This window comes from Protopterus annectens, chromosome 13.part0 (genome assembly GCF_019279795.1).
Source record: "Protopterus annectens isolate FY-2018-M chromosome 13.part0, PAN1.0, whole genome shotgun sequence".
Taxonomy (NCBI): domain Eukaryota; kingdom Metazoa; phylum Chordata; order Ceratodontiformes; family Protopteridae; genus Protopterus; species Protopterus annectens.
The window spans coordinates 838,569,985-838,590,944 of NC_056747.1; the positions used below are offsets into that span (position 1 = coordinate 838,569,985).

The window sequence follows — 20,960 nt, forward strand, 5'->3', positions numbered from 1 at the left end:
GTCTAAATCTCAAGATGCACGCACTCGAAACTCTCCTTAGCATGGAGAACGTCGATGTCTGTGCAGTAACAGAAACCTGGTTCAAGGCTCCAAAGAGCACCCCAGCACTACCAGGTTATACCTCATACCATGTTTTTCGGCCCCAAAACTTGGACCGAACCACAAAAGGAGGGGGAGTATCAATATTCGTCAAAGATACCCACACCTCCAGGTTGGTGGCACAGCACGAAGCATCAGAGACTATCCATGTGCAGCTAACAGTGGGTAAAACTGCCTTCCAGTTTATAGCCTGCTACAGACCACCCTCCCAAACCCAGGAACCCCACTCGGCCTTCCTGAGAACATTGGAAAATATGAAGGTCTCTCCAAACACCATTATATTGGGCAACTTCAACTACCCAAACATAGACCGGGAGTATTACTCTAGCTCCAACACTCTAGCCCAAAGGTTCCTAGAATTTATAAACTCAAATGCTGTGGAACAGCTTGTTACCACTCCCACAAGAGGGGAAAACATACTGGACCTGATCATCACCAACATGGGGACTCTATGCTCCAGACCAGAAGTGTATCCCTCACTGGTAAGATCAGACCATAAACTAATCTCACTAGATATTCACATCCCGACCCCAGCCCCTGCCCAGAAAACCACAGTGAAAAACTTCTCTAAAGCAAATTTCACACTCCTCAAAACCGAGGTGGAATCCTTCAAAGCCCCCGGGCCTGTGGAAAATACGGCCCAGACCGCAGAATCCTTTATAAACGCATTCTATGAACACCTTCAGGAATGCATGGATCATGCAATCCCAAACAAAACCAAGACCCAATCCTCCAAAGGCAGGCGTCCTGTCTGGTGGACCCCAGCCATAAACAAACTATACAATAGAAGGAGGAAGCTACTACATGATAAAGCAAAATCCCAAAAAGGGAAGGCATCTCTGATCAGTATTAGCAAAAAAAACTACGGGCACTCATAAAATCGTCTAAGGCCAACTTCGAGAGAAAAATTGCACAGGACACTAAGGATAATCACAAGGCTTTCTTTAGTTATGAAACCTGGGTGGGAATTCCCAGATATGCTCAGAATTAGTCCAAAATGACAACAAATACACCGAACCCACAGACATTGCCAACATCCTAGCTGACAGGTTCAGCGCAAACTTCTCCCCCCCTTCCTCACCAAAAGGGCAAATATCTATCCCAGCAGAGTGCCGCCCCCCTGACATCTCAGATGTTCAGGTAAGAGCCGCCCTCTCCAAAGCAAAAAACACAGCATCAATGGGACCAGATGGTGTCCCGGGCTGCATCCTACATGAACTCCAAGAAGAACTAAACCCAAACATAAAAGTACTGTTCAATCTCAGCCTTACTACAGGATATGTACCCAAAGAGTGGCGTACAGCAACAGTTGTCCCTCTCCACAAAGGTGGTGCCTCAACGGATCCTGGAAACTATCACCCCATAAGCCTGACTAGCTTGGTCTGCAAAGCTATGGAAAGGATTATCATGGACCTCATAAATAAAGATATTGGGGACCTACAGACACTGGATCCTACCCAGTTCGGCTTTGTTAAGGGCAGATCCTGCCTCTTAAACCTGGTCGATTTCTTTGAAACAGTCAACAAGGCCGTTGACGAGGGGAAGGTGGTCCACACAGCCTACCTGGACCTCGCAAAAGCCTTCGATACAATACCCCACTCTGGCATTATAGATAAGCTCACCAGCTTAAACATAAACCCCTATGTCACTAGATGGGTTGCAAGCTGGCTCAAGGACAGAACCCACATGGTTAGAATTGCTGGAGCCATGTCAGACTCCAAACCAGTTGCAAGTGGCGTCCCACAAGGCTCAGTCCTGGGATCTCTTGTTCGGTATATATTTCTTGGAGGTACAGGCCAACACAGAAGGACTGTGGCTGACCAAGTTCGTAGATGACTGCAAACTGGGCGCCATAATCGACCCTCCAGCCGACACAAGCATCCTACAAAAGGGCCTCATAGAAATAGACAACTGGTGCCAGAGCCATGGCCTCAAGCTAAACGCCAAAAAGTGTATAGTCATCCCCTTCGGCAAAAACAAAGTGCCCACAAATTACCACATAGATGGTAATCCATTAAGTACGGAAGAAGTTATTAGGGACATGGGGACCCAAGTTGATAGCAATCTCTCATTCGACAACCACGTGGCCAAAGTGGTTAGAAAATCATTTAGCCCACCTAATCACGAAGGGATTCACATCTAGATCAGGGGAGGTCATCGTGCCTCTTTACTCATCCCTCATCAGGCCCATAATTGAGTACAATGCCCCTTTTGGGATGTACCTTACCAGACATCTGCAGCAACTGGAAAGACCTCAAAAGTACCTCACCAAGAGGATCAAAGGGCTCAAACAGATGCCATATGCAGCTCGGTTAAAGAAACTCCAGCTCTACTCAGTGGCATACCGCCTGCTCAGAGGCGATCTGTGCCTGACGTATAAAGCCATGTCCAGCTCGGAATTAATGGACATGCTGCACCTCAGAAAATCCAAATCCCATCGAGCTACGCGCTCGAGAGACTTGAACCTCAGCACTGAAATAAATAGGACATGCTGGAGGGACCGATTCATAACCCAGAGGCTTCCTTCACTCTGGAATAAAATCCCAGTCCAGGTTAGGCAGAGTCCCTCATTGACTCTCTTCAAGAGGAATCTTGATGAGTGGATGGGAGATCATAGATTTACTCCGGGTATCACTTCTGTGTCACTGTTAGACAGATGCACAGTATACTAACCTCGAAAAAGGGCATAGCAAAATCCATTTTAAAATGGGTGGCGAAAGCCAAACACACTCTGGCTAGGCTTGTAAATGCCCTAGGGCAGATAGCCTAGTACCTATGAACCCTAATATACCAACAGAATTACAGTATGAAAAAGAGAGATTGTAGTAATGCCCTTGTCCGACATCTTGTAGCTCATAATCAGCATTCATTTAAATTTGTGATAATTGATCATGTTGATCTTGGACAGAGGGGTGGTTCTTTGAATGAGTTTTTAGAATTAAAAGAATTACAATGGCAGCTCAGATTAAATGCTGTGACCCCTCGGGTCTAAATGATCAATATTCCAGTTACAGTATTTTAAAATTGAAAGCTAGCTCAGAAAGGTAGAAACATATTTTTATAGCTCTTTTAATGGTAACTGTGTGCTTTATGGTTTAGTTATTCATGTAATTTTTGAATGTGGAGCTTACTAATGTTACTTTAACTGTATATAAATTGTTTTTTTGTTGCTTTAACCATATATAAATTGTTTTTATGTGTTAATTAGATATCCAATCAGACAATGTGGGTGTAGGGTATTGTTAGTGGTTGTTAGCAAATGGTACATATTCTGAAGAGGTCTCGTGTATTAGGGGACGAAAACTTGATAGATTATACTTTAGTGGTTTCCAGCCTCTGTGCCATCATTTGTTTGCTGTTTTAGTTTTTTGATCAAGTGGTTATGGTCGTCCATCAGACACACAGGGTGAAAGTTCCCCCAGAGGCAGAGGGGTGAACAGCAATGGAAGACACCGACCATGCAGCAGAGGAAGCCCGCAGAATCGGGGCTCTAGAGAAAGTTTCTTTGGAAAGCCCTTTCAGCGCTCCTGAAGGGAGGCCCAATTGTCCACCTCTGGAGGCAATTGGGGGGGGGGGCATTATTTTTGCACCTTCAGGCTTGGCTGGATATAACATGACAAATGGATGCAAAAAATAATATCCAGAGGTTACATTATCCCCTTTTCCCTACCAGTGCCCAAAAACAAAAACATTCCAGACATTCCACCCAGTCAAAGAGAACAAGCAACCATGGAAATCTCAAAGCTGCTAAACAAAAAGAGTCATCCAAGAAGTCCTCGCAGACCAGAGAGGATTCAGAACTTACTCAAGATTTTTTTTTAGTTCCAAAGAAAACAGTGGACTTGAGCCCAGTCTTAAATCTCAGAAAATTAAACAAATCAGTAAAGAAGGGCAAGTTCCGGATGGTAACACTGTAGTCAGTACTTCCATTTCTGAAAAAAGACAATTGGATGTGCTCTATAGACCTCCACCATGCGTATTACCATATAAAAATACACGGATGATCCAGGAGGCATTTGCACTTCCAGCTAGGAGCCAGTCATTGTGCTTCCAGCTAGGAGCCAATCATTACCAGTTTCGAGCTCTGCCCTTTGGTCTCATTACAGCTGTCAGAGTGTTTACCAAATGTATGGCATTAGTGGCGGCTAACCTGAGCTGTTAAGGATTCTGGATGTTTCCATATCTAGACGACTGGCTTATAACCACCCTAACCAGGCATCTTCTGCTACAGGCCAGAGAGGCTACATTGCAAATCTGTTCATGGCTAGATATTACAATAAACTACGCAAAATCTGCTTTAAAACCATGTCAGAAATTGGTATTCACAGGAACAGAGTTAGACACACAAAGGATGGTAGCAAGTCTTACTCCAGAAAGGATACACACTCTACGACATCAGGTAGAGAGTTTAATAAGGAAGAAATGATCACCTGCCAAACTAGTACTTCCAAGTACTTGGCACTATGGCGGCTTCAATTGTTCTGGTACCTTTATCACACCTTCACATGAGGTCACTTCAATGGCTGCTGTCGACACAGTGGTCTGTCCTAGAACTTCCGATGATTCACAAGATTTTGATAACCAATTCTTGCAAACCAGAACTTTTATGGTGGATTCAATCATCTCAGGTAACTCAGGGCCGTCCCTTTATGCTTCCCTAACCCTGAGCCATGGCGACCACAGACACTTTCGAGATGGGGGGGGGGGGTATTTTCCAGGGAAGACAGTCCAAGGGGTCTGGCATCCTCATGAGGACCATCTGCACATGAACATTCTAGAGATGAGAGCAGTGCTTTTAGCGTTGCAAGCCTTTCAAGACTCCCTCCCTCTAGGGACAATAGCAGTCCAGTCAGACAATATGTCTGTAGTCTTGTACATAAACACACAAGGCGGAATCAGATCTTACCCCCTTTGTCAGAAAGCCCTAAGGGTGTGACAATGGGCAATTTCTTCTAATCGCTTTCTAATTGCGACACACATACCGGGGAAATCCAACGTGATAGTAGACAGTCCAATCAAAAACAAAAATATGTTCCAAACACTGAACCACGACAAAGGAGCTCAAATCCAAGTAGAAATCCAAATAAAGTCCAAATGAGATTCCACCGAAACTTTATTACAAGGGTAAGCGCTTTCACAACCTGTCCTGGTTGCTTCCTCAGACCAATATGAATTCTTAAAAACTCACACCCATTGTAAAATACATGTCATATAAAATCATCCAGTCAAATCAAGAAAGGTGCAAATGCTTTCCAAGCTTAAAGAGATAGACAATTTAAAAATGTAGACAATTCAAAAGCAGTTTAGAGGCAGCTTAGTTAAAATTCAATAACATGTTCTCCCACCCTGTCTAAAAAAGCATTTGCACCTTTCTTGATTTGATTGGATGATTTTATATGACATGTATTTTAAAATGGGTGTGAGTGTTTAAGAATTCATTTTGGTCTGAGGAAGCAACCAGGACAGGTTGTGAAAGCACTTACCCTTGTAGTAAAGTTTCTGTGGAATCTCATTTGGACTTTATTTGGTTTTCTACTTGGATTTGAACTCCTTTGTGGTGGTCCAGTGTTTGGAACATATTTTTGTTTTTGTTTTTGATTGGATTATTGTGTATTTGTTCCATCACTCAGGAACAGGGCTTTTTCTTTCTTTACTTTTACTTGTGATAGCAGACAGGTTGAGTAGAGCTATTCTAATGCCTCATGAGTGGTCCCTCAAGCAAGAGATTGCAGAAAAGATCTTCAGAAACCGAGGCCAGCCTTGCTGCAATCTGTTTGCATCATCCATGAATGTCAAATGCAGCAACTACTTTGCCCAAATCCCCCCTCCAGGGGAGTCCCTGAGGGATGCACTTGTTCACGATTGGCTCTTGGGACTCCTATATGCTGATTCCCAAAGTATTACAGAAATCAAGTTTGTTGAAGAGAACCATAATTCTAATTGCCTCCTACTTGCCCCAACAAATTTGGTTCCCCTTCCTTTGGCCTCATCTTCAGGATGAACCATGGATACTGGACCCAGTTCCGGATCTCTTGACACATGCTTCAGGAATGGTTCATCCCAGTTTACACAACCTCAAACTGACAGCTCAGCTGCTCCAATTCCATTAATAGCCAGGTTTCCTTCTCTTTCATCACCAGTGAGACATATCTTGATGTCTTCCCACAAAGCTTTCACAAGGAATATTTACAAAGGAAAATGGAAGAAATTTGTGTTTTGGACAAAATCCTGTTGATCCCTTTACTGCTCCTCTACACTTCTGTTTAGATTTTCTAGCTAAGCTTTTCAATGAAGGAGCTGCTGCAGCTACTATCAGAGTTCAGTTAGCAGCAATTTCATATTTTAATTTAGAAGAAAATGGTTCTTCCATTATGTCTCACAAAGTCTGTAAAGCTTTTCTCAAAGTGACAACTTTATTGAGGCCTCATTACAAGGATCTATCTCCTCCTTGGGATTCAATTTTATTCTATCTCATATAATCTACCCCCTTTTGAGTCCGCATCCAATTGTGAATTAAAATTTTTATCCTGGAAGACTATTTTTCTAGTGGCTATCACATCAGCAAGAAGGGTTTCAGAATTGTAAGCGTTATCTGTCAAACCACCATATGTGGTATTTCACAAGGACAGGGTCTAACTACGAAGTAATTGTTCCTTTCTGCCTAAAATTGTATCAGAAAATAATCTTAATCAAGCCATTGATTTGGCAGTATTTTTTCCAAAATTTGAAAATAAGGCAAAATATATGTTACATTTGCTAGATGTTCATAGGCAATTACATTTTTAAACAGAACAGCAGATTTCAGAAAGTCTGATAAGCTGTTTGTCTCACTTTCTTACACAAGGAAGGATTACCAGTATCCAAAGTAACCTTATCTAAATGTCTTTCAAAATGTATAACCTTTATTTACAAATCCCAGAACAAACAGCTCCCCCCACCAAATCAAAGCTCACTCAACCAGAGCAGTTGCTACTTCCTCAGCTTTTTTAGTGAGAACCTCTATGGACAGTATATGTGCTGCAGTCACGTGGGCAAGTCCTCATACCTTTATTACTCATTACATAGTCGATTTGGCCTCCAGGAGTAGGACCTTCTTTGGTTCTACGGTTCTGAGGAATATCCTCCCATGAGCCACCCAATATTTAGATAGCTAGGGACGCTGTCCCACCAATGAGAATAAAGGTGAGATTGGGCAACATCACATAAAGAAGTTATGTACTCACCATAACTTTCCATGTGTGTTGTCCATCTCTGGCTTTATTCTTACAACCCACCCGCCAACCCCCTACCTGTGTTCCTGGGAGACTGGGTTCTACTAATTAGGCTATTATGGACTCCATGACTTCAGAAATGGCTTCCTCTTATCTACACATTCTGATACTGCTCTAACACACTATTTTTCTCGGGGGAGTTTTTTCTAATGGGCAAACAAGATCTGAGGTAGCTGAGAGGTGCATTCTGTGATAGGGAGAGTGCCCATGAGCTTGTTGAAGTCTGCGAGGTTTGGTAAAGGCCAAGATAGATCTGAATGATTGGATACGACTCCATCAGTGAGAATAGTCAGAGGAACGTTATAGTGAGTACATAACTTCTTTTTCATCTTCTTGTATGGGGAAATAAACAAATTGGAGTAGAGAATTTGAGCATGGTTAAACCTTAAAAAGAAACCATATGAATAATGCTTTATGTTGACTCTCCAAATGTTATCATAATTTCAGAAAGATAATATTTTTGTGTTGAATCATGTGATCTTCGATGAGAGAGGGATATCTTAAGACTTTGTTTGATTAAAAAAAGATGGAATGATAGAATGGCAGCTGTGGCTTAATTCATTTGTAGCTCCATGTTTGAATGACACTGTCAGTTTAAAACTTGTTTTAAAGTCGAGGGCCCAAAAGTTAGGGGCTAGCAAACACAAACATTAATATGTGAATATTAAAATACATAAGAATGTTTACAGATTTTAGTTATTGATTGAATTTTAATAGACAGATTGCGGTGACTTCATTAGTTGCACATGTTGCATGATTTTACTTACTGTATTTTAAGAATTAAATGGAAGTCATTTTTAATGCTGTGATGAAGTCTTTATGAATCATATGAGAGAGCTCTTAACATCTAAACAAGTGATACATATTTCTAGCAATTCTTTTTGGTGTTTTTGAGCAGTGTAAAACTAAAATATGTTTACAAAAGTGCATTTTAATGGCTATAAGAGATTACATAAAATAGCAGTAGAGAGCCTAAGGAAATTAAATGCTTGAATACCCATGAGAACCACATGGAAGAAAAGAGCAATTTTCTTTTTGCATATTTTGAAAACAATATATATTTTATGTAATTATTTTTCAGGATACAAAACCTATCGTAGAAGAACCCACTTCAGTTGTGTGTGTTGGAAAATATCTGCCCTCAGGTGTGAATTTGGATCAAGGGAGTGACAGATCTTCATTGACAAATTCTTTCAGCTCCCCAGAAGAAAAGTGTTTGGATAACATATCAAGTGCTTCAGAAGCATCAGAATCTACTGGCAGTAGTAAGTATGAAAAAAATCCATCTTTGTGTATTACCATGACCTGTCCTTCAATGGAGTTCTTCATAAAAACAACAGTAGTGCTATAATTATCTTAGGAAGCAGCTCAAATGGGTCATAAGCATGTAGGTGTGGTGGTCTTGGTATCTGTAAGCCAAGTGTTCAGGACACCAGTATATCAACTGGTAATTTTGATGGAGGACCTGACCGTACTTTCATTTCATAGGTGATTATCTTTTTGGGAGATACTGTTACAGTACCCATCTACAGTGTCCTCATCCTTGTCAAGTTTGATCAACAGTCCGTTAATCCCATTGAAAGCTATATTCATAGTTATATGCACTTACTTGCCATATCTTTTTTTCTGCAGTCTTTAGTCAAAATCTAAATAATGCCAAATTCTGACAGTGATAGTGTGCTGTCAGCCTCTTACCTACAAGTTTCTGTTTAAAGTGATATTTTTTCCCTTCACTTTTTTGAGGTAGACATAAACAAGCAAAAGGGCAAAACAGGAGAAAATAGAGAAATTAAACCTGGCAAAGGACACTCCTCAAAGAAGTTCACCAAAGAAGAAAATACATGGATAAAGCTCTGACTTGACAACCCTGATGATGTGAGTTTGGTTAGTTTCTTAGGCATCTTCTTTAGCTGTTTATGGGGAAGAGATGTGAAGTTGTTTTGCTGAATCGCCTCTCCGGGGAAAGAGTGTGGTATTAGATACCTGGGATGCGCACACACTCATGGTTGACACTCTGGTGAAGACCAGAAACCCCACGGGAGCCCTTACATCAAGGGAGGGAGAGCTGTCCTGAATGGTTATATCAACTGCAGAAACAGGTAAGATGCTATCCCAGGAAACCCCCATTGCACAGTAATTCCTGGGTATCTTACTTGGTGATGTGTAGTGAGGTTAGGGCCACAAAAGCAAAAAATGAACAATCTTTGATGGTTGACTATGTACCTGTCCCTCTCAGTTAGCTCTTACCCCAGTGTGTATAGAACAAATAGGTCATTTGACCGAGGAAGTTCTGATGATAGTAGGCAGCAAGATCACAAAGTTTAAAAAAATGAAGAAATTAAAATCTTACAGTATTTCATGTCCCTTGTTATTTGTTTCCATATACCTTGGGTTCTTTGCTAATTTTGTCCAGGAAATTCCAGCCCCCTCTTGCCTATTTTCTATACCTCTACTTGCAGTCATCCCTATTAGTAAAATCTGTTTTCTCCATTCTTGTGTTGGCATAGTTTATAGAAAACCTTGTGTGACTTTATAAGTATAATGTTTGGTTTGGTTATTGTTCTCTTTAAAGGCCTGCAGCCAAAATTCTACTCTCTCCTTTTTTTTTTTTGCACACGGGTTTCATCATCATGCCTTTCCAGTTTGGTTTGTAATCATCTCCTTTTGTTATGTATATGAGCTTCAACTGCATAACTCTAAAGTTGTTGTTGTTGTCTTTTGGCTTTTCCCGGTTAGGGGTCGCCACAGTGGAACTGTGGTCCGCTAATGATTGGCAGTAGATTTTTTGATGAACGCCGAGGTGCCAGCTCGATGTTCAACCTTCAACGAAGGCAAGGCCCATTTACGCATGTCTTTCGAACGCCCACCCAACCGCGTAGAGGACATGCAGACTCCACACAGAAAGGCATTCCTTCAAATCATATAATCCTAAATCTCCTTGATGTTAAGTTGTCTATCTCGCCTTCATTCTTGCTGGATGGGTTCGGAGACGATCCTCTGCTCCGACTCTGTCAATACTAAAGCTCGAGAGCTAATTCCACCGGCTCGAGGCTCCCCTATATCCCACAATGCTAGGCGGTAACTACTCAGATCTCGTTTGCCGCTTAGCTGACGAGATGCTTTTCTACCGGCTCTGGCAGGTTAGTGGAAAATATTTTCTATTTTCACAAATCTTTAGACCCCTATTATTTACCTTAGTATAACTCTTAGTTTTAATTCTCTATTTCATTAGATCGACCCTTTTTTGCCCATAATCCCTTCCTTTATTCCCCTTTAACTTTAGGCCTTAGGCAAGAAGCAACTTATCCCACTTAACTCTTGCCCTCCTCCCAAACAAATTCCTTCAACTCTTTATTAATTATAGTCCACAACTTCTCCACTGGTTGATAAAAATATGCTTGACCTGTACACCGAAAGACATTGCTAAGCTCTCTGCTAATGTCTTTGAAGAGGGCAAGGCCCTGGCATTCAGTAGCATTCTACCATCACCAAGAATTATGCCTAAATCCATGCATAAAATAATCGGCTAGTACATTGGTGTCATTCTAGGGAATCCACTGTATGTCTGCCAGGGATGAAGGGATCCATAGACCCACCAGCTTTGCCAGGGTTGGCCTGCATCTTTCACTTCTTGGTTTTTGCATGCTGGTTAAACCTTTTGCTATACCCATAGTGCTATTTTAGACAGAATTTGCCCGTTGGATAATGTCAGGGTAGTAGTAAAGCATTCCAGCCCTTGATTTGGTATTAAACAATTTTAAGCTACAATAAAAAAGCCCAACTGATAAGCACTTTCATCTTGAGACACAAGACTTCATCAGATATCAAATAAGTAAGTCATACCTCTTATATACTATTTAGTAAAAATAATTAAAAAATTAAACAGTAATTAATTAAGTGTCTTAAAACACATACTACTGCTGTACAAGTTATCGATGAAAATAAGGTGAACGGTAGTAGCCAGTTTAAAGAAATTTTTGAAAAGAAATACGTTTTTAAAACTAGGGGATTTTGATACACACACTAATGAACGTGGATGTGTTGACGAATCGCCAACACTTAGACATGATTTTAACCTTGGAAAAGTAATTGTTTAAACAAAAATGTTTGGAAATTAACAATAGATATTTAAATGAATGTTTAAGTTTGAAGATAGTCCCTCAGAGGCTACGTATATATAAATACCCATTTTGAGTGCAATATAATGATGAAAGTATTAATAATTTTAATATTTATTTTGACTACTGTGGATTCGGTATAATGAAAAAGTTGTTAAAATACAATGAAATATCTGTTAAAATTTAAACTAGTCAGGTAGAAAGACTGAACCAGGACATTATTAATGATTTATTATTTCCAGATTATTAAAATTTGTATGAAAGGGTGTTAGCTAGAGTAGATAGAAGATGTATGGCAGTTTTCCATAGGAAACAAAAGAAATTGGCTAGGGACCAAAAACAGTATGAAGAGAGGAAGGCCTATCCCGGGCCTTTCAAAAGGAACAGATGGAGGGATGAAAGTGTCGATTCCACTATGGTCCCTAATTTTTCTAGGGAGGTAACCGACACTAGAACAGGTGAAGGTCTTGATAAACTTGATTCTTTTTAGGGGAATAATGAAGGTTTTTTTTCTCTGAGAAGGTCCAAAAGGTTGGCAAACAAAACATGGTTCAACCTAGATTCGGGGCAACAACAAGAAAAACTAGTGAACAAAGGGAACCAGGCTTGGGCAAGAGGTGGACAGAGAACGAAACAATAGTAACAAGTGAAGATGGCACAGTACTGGAGTTCAGTGGGTTTAGAATTTTTAATTACACACCCACTACCCTTACTAAGGAATTTTTTTTGTTATTTTCAAAGGGATTTAAATACATTCCTACTAGTCATGGTGTTCTAGCGAATGTGCTCATAGATTTAAATTGTATTTAAGGAAACTTAACCTGGGATTGTGTTTTAGGGACAACCCAGGCAATAAGGGTGGGCAGTTACAAAGCCCATATAAGAGTAGTACTTGCACCCCACTTTGCAGGTGTTTGAAAAATGTGTTTCTGAAGAGATATACAAGTTATACAAAGAGAATAGGAAAGGGTCTTCCAATTTAAGTAAGGAAGAAAGAGAATTACTACAAGTTTTGAAAAAAAGATAAGAGCATACGAATAATGAAACCTGATAAGTGGGGGAGGGGTATGGTGGTATTGTTCTGGGTGGAAGAATATAACAATGCCATTAACAAATTTGTTGCTAGACAATGATACTTGTTCTCCAGTTTCCAAGAATGAGATCACCATAGCTTATGGTAGGATAGATTCCTTGCTAGAGGAGCATCTTTTAGAAGGTAGGATTGGTGGTGTTAAGTCATTATTTCTTAAAACAATTGAACCCCATAATTCCAAACTTTTTTGGAATCCCAAAGGTCCATAAATGTTTGAGAGATTCACCTGTTAGACCAATTGTCTCGGCAAGAGGGTCTAAGACCCACCCTCTGAGAGTATTTATTGACTATTGGACCAAAGCCATTATTTTGAAAACAGATCATTTGATTAGGGACTCTTGGGATTTCATAGGTAAATTAAAACCTGACTTATGGAAAAAAGGCTTAAGTTTTTTAACTGTAGATGTGAAAGATCTATTTACAGACATTCCAAGGAATGAGGGTCATCAGTATTTTTGCGACACCCTGCACAGATTTTCTGGTTTGTCTGTGGCAAAGTTAGAATTGATTAGTGAGTTAATGGAATTAGTGCTAGGTAACAATTATATCCACTTCCAAGGATAATATTACCAGCAAATTAGTGGAGTGAATATGGGGGCAGCCTGTGCCCCTACATATGCCAACCTAGTGATGATCGGGTGGGAACATCAATATGTGTCCAATTGCCCTTTTTTAAAATTTTTTCCGTCTTTATGTCCAGTTCCTGGACGATATTTTTGTGTTGTGGGATGCAGTTGAAGGAAGTGCAGGTCAGTTTATGGAATATTTGAATGGCTGCACTAGTTTTTTCAAGTTTACATACCAGTGGAGTTCGGAGAGTATATGTTATTTGGACGTCAGCATTTCACAAAATTGGATGGATTTAGATGTACTGTACATAGAAAGGACACCTGGTGTAACAGTTACCTCCACTACTCCAGTAATCATCCCCATTCCCAAAAAAAGAACTTGGTCAAGGGACAAGCAATCAGGGTTGCCAGGATGACATTGGAAAAGGAAGATTTGGATGAAGAGTTTTTAAATTAAGGGGGATGCTCCTGTGTTGAGGATACCCTGAAAAAGAAATTCTTGAAAGTTTGGGGGAGGTTTATAGAGGTTGGGGGTACAAAATATACCCCACTTCTAGGTGTAGGGTTGGTTAAACCAAAACCCAACAATAGAAATAAGTATCAGAAAGCGTGTGTGATGGAATTTAACCAGTTTACAGGTTCAGTTAAAGAGGTTGTCAAGGCAAACTGGAGCATTTTAAAAGTGAATAAAGAAGATTTTGATATAGTGGGGCAAGAACCTATATTTTCCTTTAGGACTGGAAAAAAAATTTAAGAAAGAATTTGAGTATTTTTTACACAACTATCCTGAGATAAAAAAAGGTTACCACCCCTTGTGGAATGTGTAAACAGTGTCCATATATCAACCGGGCTGAATCACTAATTTTGCAAAATGGATTAGGAAGTAAAATACTATTCCGTAATGGTAATTATAACACCAAAATATTAGCATATCTAGCTAACTGTGGAGGTTGTTCAGTATTCTATGTCAGTAAGACTGAAAGGGCTTTAAAAGACAGAATGTATGAACACCTCCATGACATTAAAATGAAAAAAGAAACTAGTGCATTATTTAAACATTCATTAATTTGTGTAAACTTTTCTAATTTCAAATTTGGGATTCTGGAGGTGATTAAAAGGAACCCAAGAGGGGGTGACCTGAAAAACATGTTATTAAATAATGAATTGAAATGACAGCTAAGGTTAAAATCTAATATGTTTCCTGGTTTAAATGACTGTAGCACAGTTAAACCTGTTTTAAAGGCAAAAGCCTCCCAGGTATAGGGGGAGGTATGTTAATATGGATCAGATTTTTTAGAACAGTGTGTGTATGCTTTTAAGGCACTTAATTATTGTTTAATTTGTTAATTATTTTTATTGAATAGTATACAAGTGGCATGATTTATTTATTTGATATCTGATGAAGTCTTGTGTCTCAAGACGAAAGGGTTTATCATTTGGGCTTTTTTATCATTGATTAAAATTGTTTGATAACAAATCGAGGGCTGGACTGCTTTACTACTTTAGATTTATTGGTTGTTATTGTGTTTTGTGGTTTTAATGTCAGGGTAGCTCTGCTGAATGCCGGAAGCCTAAGCAACAAAATCTCCTTAACCCTAAAGGCATCAGAATTTGTGTAATTACAGTAACCTGTTTCCATTCTAATGATAGGAATTCCTGTAGTCTATGGTATAGTGCTGCCATGCATTCAGGTCTGCTGGCAGATTTGTGGGAATACTTGTATTTATCCATAATCCCATTGTCTCTTACCAGATTTGGCACAATAAAAATCTGGAAATGGTTGAAGTCCTAGCCACATTCAGTAAAGTTAATAATCGCGTTATAGACAATTATAGACTCCTGCCTGTGACCCCTTAACCAATTAAAAAAGTTAACAGGCTAACCAAATACCTTTCTTATGGGTAAATTCAGCTATCTTAACATAAATTGGCAAAAATTTACTACCAACAACAAATATGCCCAGAGATTTATAGATTTTTAAATGCCAGATCACTTGACCAAATTGTCCCCCTACCCTCCAGAGGTGTTGAACTTCTTGGTCTTGTCCTCACAGTTATTTCTCCCTGTTGCACCACCTCACATGCTGCCCTAATGCTTGTCTGATTTGACTGTGTAATCTTCTCGATGAAAACTTGCTTCATGGCCCCTAATAACTCCTTGATATTCAGGGAGTACTCCAAAACTAGTTACTGATCTCATTCGTAATCACAAATGGTGTAGCTCCCCAGCAAACATTGTAACTAAACCTGCTGCTTACTGCTCTGCCTTTTACTCCCTCTTGGATAGATGCATTTAGGCATCCATTCAAGTCTGGTGTAAGCATAATGACAAGTCTAAAACTGAAGCTGTATGGTAGAACTAACACATCAACATATTCTATAATAAATGAAAAGTTTCCTAGCTATCACTAAGAGATGTCCTCTTCATTATAAAAGGGATTTAAAACTAGTAAGTAAGCCTCTTAAACTTAATGTTAGGAAATGTAATGGCTGCTGTGATCTTAAGGTTGCAGCTAATTCATAATACAACCATAAATCATTCTTCAACTATAATAGGAAGCTTAGAATTAATGTTTTGCACAGAACTTCTTCCCAATGGTACTGTCTTTTCTAACCCCAAGGAGATTGCTAATATTTTTGCAGACAAATTCTTTTCCAGCTTCACTCCACCTATGTTCTTCTCTCCCGCCCCCCCCCTCCATTCCCTTTCAACCCCCAAGATTAATTTGGACCAAGATCTTTTGGCATATTCTAACATTTAAAATGCTACATCATCCATATGTGTCCTGACAGTATTGATGGATGTGTTCTGAGAAGCATAAAGTCTCACCTACCAAAACCCCTGTATAACTCTCCAACCTGAATCTGTCCATAGGTCAGATCTCCAAGATGCGGCGAATGGCAGTTGTGGTACCCCTGCATATAAAGATGGTCCCTCTATTGACTTGGGAATTACAGGTCTGTCATTGTCACTAGTATTATTTTCAAGGCTGTGAACTAATAAACAGTGTAATTGACCATGTTCCTAGTTGCATACAGCATGCATTTCGTCTGTAGCCCTTGCCAGTATCCCACATGTTGGCAATACTGACAAACACTTCCAACTCACCATTAACCCGTACATAGTTTGATGGATCGATAATTGCCTGTCTGACAGAACCCATATGATTAAGGTCTGGGGTGTCTGCTCTAGGCAGAAGAATGTTGCCACTAGTATCCAACAGGGCTGTGCCCTGGACTCTCTCCTTTTGCATATGTATTTTATGACAAAAAAAAAAAAAAAAAAGATCAAGGGACTATGGTTAACCGAGTTTGATGATTACAAAGGCGACTTTTATCAAATTCTATTCTCCTAATGAAATTCTCCGTCAAGGACAAGATCAAAAAGGTTTTTGTTGCTCTAATCACAGTCTTACCCTCAACACCAAGAAAAGCAGCATAGTTTCCTTTGGCAAATATGGCATCTCTACTGCCTACCATGTAGATAGCATTCCTCTTCATTTAACCCAGTTATCACGGACTCCAGTACCTTTGTTAAGAACAGACTCTTTGACCAGCATGTCTCTGTTGGTTAGAAAATCTTTCTACCTTGCACAGCTTATCCTTCATGGTATGTCCAGAGAAGTTATAGTCTAACTTTTTTCATCCCTTGTTATGCCCATCATTGAATTTAAGGCACCCTTTGGAATGTATCTTTTTAGGCACCTAAACCATCTTGAGAGACCTTTACATTTTTTTAACAAAAAGATCTTGGGTCTTACTACCTTTAGCTACTCTGATAGACTAAAAGCGTTTGTCAGTCTATTCAGTATCATGTAGACTGAAGGGTGAGCTCTCCTTAGCATTCCATGCTGTGAGCAACCCAGAACTCTTTGAACTCCATCAACTAAACAGAGCCAGTGATAAAGTAAACACCCTTTCTAAAGACCTGTGCCACCACATTAACAACTCCAGACAGTGACAGATATATAACCCAACCTATCTCCAGTTACTGAAATAAGCTGCATTTAACATGTCTGGCAGAGTACTACCCTAGTAACCTTTAAAACAAGTTTGGATGAGTGAGTACAATTTTTCACCTAGGTTATGTGGAGAAAGTCTGCTTAATGGGGAACATTGTTAGTCTCCCACTATTATTAGGTGGTGGTCATTCTTGATTGTTAGCTTGGTTAAAATCTATGAACAAAAAAAATACATTCCTGACTCGTAGCAGTAGACTGTAGTGATTCCCATTCATAAGTAAGGGGAGGGCACATCAGAACTAAACAATTTTTTGCCTACCAGCCTAGTCCGTATTCTTGCAAAATAAAGGAAAAGAGTGATGATGAAGCTTATCCAAAATGACTCAAGGGATCTACTTTTGTTAGACATGGAGCAGCATAAGTTTGTTAGTGGGACATCTTCCCTTCTAAATCTTGTGGTGTTCTTCAAAGAGTTAATAGTAGCACTTGATAAAGGGCTGACCGTGCATATTGCTTATCTTGACCCTGCTAAGGCATCTGATACTGTCCCATGTAAGGGAATAATTGACAGATTAATGGTATTAAATATCAGTTCAGTCATAATTCAATGAGTAAAACACTTTTGGGTAGGCAACTGGGTCTCAACAAGCAAGAAGAGAGGGGCTTACTTACCTATCCTGACAGGGATTTTTAGTGGTGTCCTACATAGCTGTTTACTGGTGCCACTCCCTTTTTAGATTATCCTCATGTATATAAGTGGGAATGTGTCCTAGTTAAGAAGGTATGCTGATGATTGCAAACTGGATAATATAATTAGTTTAGTAAAAGGTGCTAAAGTTGATGAAGATCTACAAAAAAAGTAAATACCTGGTGCAGTAGTAATCTCGCATTTAATGTCAGAAAAATTATGCATTATAGGATTTTGCCAAAAAGGAAATACATTGTACTTATAAATGATCAGAGCATAGAAAATGAAACCATAATTAAAGATCTAGGGACAGTGATAGAGAACAGTTTATACTTTGTCAGGTGTATATCTACCAAAATAAAGAATATTTAAATTATTAAGCAAACTTTATGTTAAAGGGAGGTTGATCTTGGAAAAACAGAATAACACCAATAGGTTATACTATGTGTAGTAATAAAAAAAGATACAGAAGGCAATGTAACGAGCATTTGGAAAACAAAGAACAAGTAACTTTGTTTTTTTCGAACAAATGATAAAAGCTGAGGTAATAAAATGGTATGATGCTAGACAGTCTTTTGGGTTATTTTACTCGGGTAAACTTGCATATACTGGTCTAATAGATTTCAAGAATGATATTGTAGAGGTTGGATAGTAGTTTTGCTAAATCAAAAATAGTAGATTTTATAATTAATGCTAGAACAGAAATCTCAGACCATAAATGAGTAATTTAGGCCATGTAAGACAATGTTTGATTTGAGAATACAATACAGTATAAATGTAAAAATATAATGAAGTCAACAGTGAAAACAAGGATATTACATGGATGGTTAGTGGAGGCAAATATGTCTTAACTTAGATATGCAACCAAACTGAGACAATGTAGCATTTTTACATTGGAAGTGTTTGCACAAGTGTTTCAGTACCCTTACAAGACCTGACAAAAAATGTTCCCATTGACAAGAGGGGTATGTAGGGGGGTATGATGGTTTGGAATGAGGTTCTTGGGAGCATATAATTTGCGAATGTACAGAACTGTTTTAGTACAAAATTGAATTGAATAATATGCTAAGTCTTATACTTGAGAGAAAATGTAACCTTAATATAGATGTTTTTGTTGAAGTTAGTATAAAATAACATAAGAGGTGAAAGCACTGCTCTTTTTAGTGTTGAAAGTGGCTAAGAAAGCTATAACTTGAAAATGGAAAACCAAAGACAAGCCATCAATAACATTTTATTTTTTTTATTTAACATTTGTTTACTGGCAAAGTCCGACTGGGACAGAGCCTATTTTCAGTAGAGGCCTGGGGAGAAACACTCCAGATAGGTGAAAAAGATGATTGCAGAGATTAAAATTTGGAACTGGACTTTTTGAGATCAGAAACAACTCCATAGTAAAACTAAATGGGTTGTATGGGAATATGTAATGAAAAATCAGCTTGAAAAGAGCATTGGCACAAAACAAAATGCCTGGGATGTATATCTGCTTAAAAGTAGAGTGTAGTACTTGGTGGAAAGTCACTGGTCCAGTTGCTAAGATTTGTAATGTAGTGAAAATAAAACAACATGGTCATTCAAATCTGATATTATGATGTATTGTAAATAGTTATTTTTTGTGTTCAATTGTTTTTGTTTACTGAGAAATGTTAAATTAAATTTGAGATCAAGACTTGCATACAATAATGGCAAGCTATTGAATGTTAATAATGTAAGCACTGATTGCTCGATAGGATAGTTTATTAAATACAACCATTTTACTGTTACATTTTTATATGATAGTATTAGCAATCATTGCCACAATCATAAGCACACCAGATATGGGGATTGTACAGTATGAAAAACAATAGTAAAACAAAAAAAATTTGCTCTAAGGAAGAAAAAAAACAGGGATGCATTTTCTGTACATTTTAAACCATTACTTTTCGTTTTAAAGGGCATGACTATTCCCACTGGGGGAATCATTTTACCTCTCTATACCTCACTCATCTGGCCCTTTATTTGTAGCCTTCAAACATGCCACTTGAAATGGTACAGTTTCCTCCTAGAAAATATTATAGGGTTGGAAAACTTCAGATATTCAGAATGGTTTCTGGAACTGCCATTATGTTCTGGTTCTTAGAGATTATCTCTGATCTGTGAACCATTATCTGAAGCAGTTTTATGTGAAAGCTTTTGACTGGAATGCACATCTGGGGTAGTCCAATTCTAAAAGTAAGGATCAGTACTAAAGAAAATATTACAAGGCCTTCCAAAGTTATGGAATACATTTCTTCATACAAATTTAAGGAGCAGTGAACTAATTAACTTTGTTCAAAAAATAATCTACTTTAAATGTTATTCTTTTTTAATTATTTGGTTTACTGTCATATGTTCAGATGTCCGAACAACATGTTCGAAAATCAGAACACCGAAAACAGTAAATTCCGAACTAAGCATTTCAGTAACGTCAGATGTCGAACATGTCGACTTTACTGAAATACTCACATCCGCTCAGCATTAAAACACACTTTTTACAGGGGGGCAAGCCCCCCCCCTACTTATGTACAAACTCCGAGATCACACTACAGTGAAGAAAAGGGTATATTTCCCAATCCCCACTTTAGTGTCATCTGCACCACGACGTTGAACCTTGTAATAGCGAATGTTTGATATTACAAGGTTTGCATTGTGGTGCTCGCATTTTCAGAAATGCAAATTAGGTTTCACATATATGTCAATTTGAACGCAGTGAATTCGAATATATGATAGTAAACCATTACTTTTCTTCTTATTTTGTTTTGTAATGTATAATGACCCAGGTAATGCTGAAAAGAATCCCTAGACCAGCCGGCCCACCAAGTCAGCAAAGGTAATTGATATTTGTTTCATTCAATCAGAGATCGTCCCAAGAAGAGAGTTGTGGATTTTTTGTGAAAGATTGTACCTTTCAACCTTTATATCCCACTTACTTAATATAAACAACTCCAGGGTTTCACCAGTAGGGTTTTTTTACTTCACTGTAAAAAGATATGTTTTTTGTTCACTCGTGAGCATTCTGTCTTTCATTAGGTAATCATATTTATATTATATTGTTATGTATGTATTTGTGTGTATGAGTGTATATAAATATTTCTCTGAGTGTATATAAAACACACACATGCACATATATTCATGTATGCATAGTC

The 20,960-nt window shown here is 38.8% G+C and overlaps 1 protein-coding gene across 2 annotated transcripts in view; it reads left to right on the forward strand.

The window, feature by feature from the left end:
• Positions 1 to 20,960, forward strand: part of USP32 (ubiquitin specific peptidase 32) — a 3,310,274-nt gene that overhangs the window by 1,359,861 nt on the left and 1,929,453 nt on the right. For both annotated transcript variants that reach the window (XM_044054559.1, XM_044054560.1), the window contains exon 13: positions 8,452 to 8,635. In XM_044054559.1, the coding sequence (XP_043910494.1) occupies positions 8,452 to 8,635 (184 nt within the window). The remainder of the gene's footprint in view (positions 1 to 8,451; positions 8,636 to 20,960) is intronic.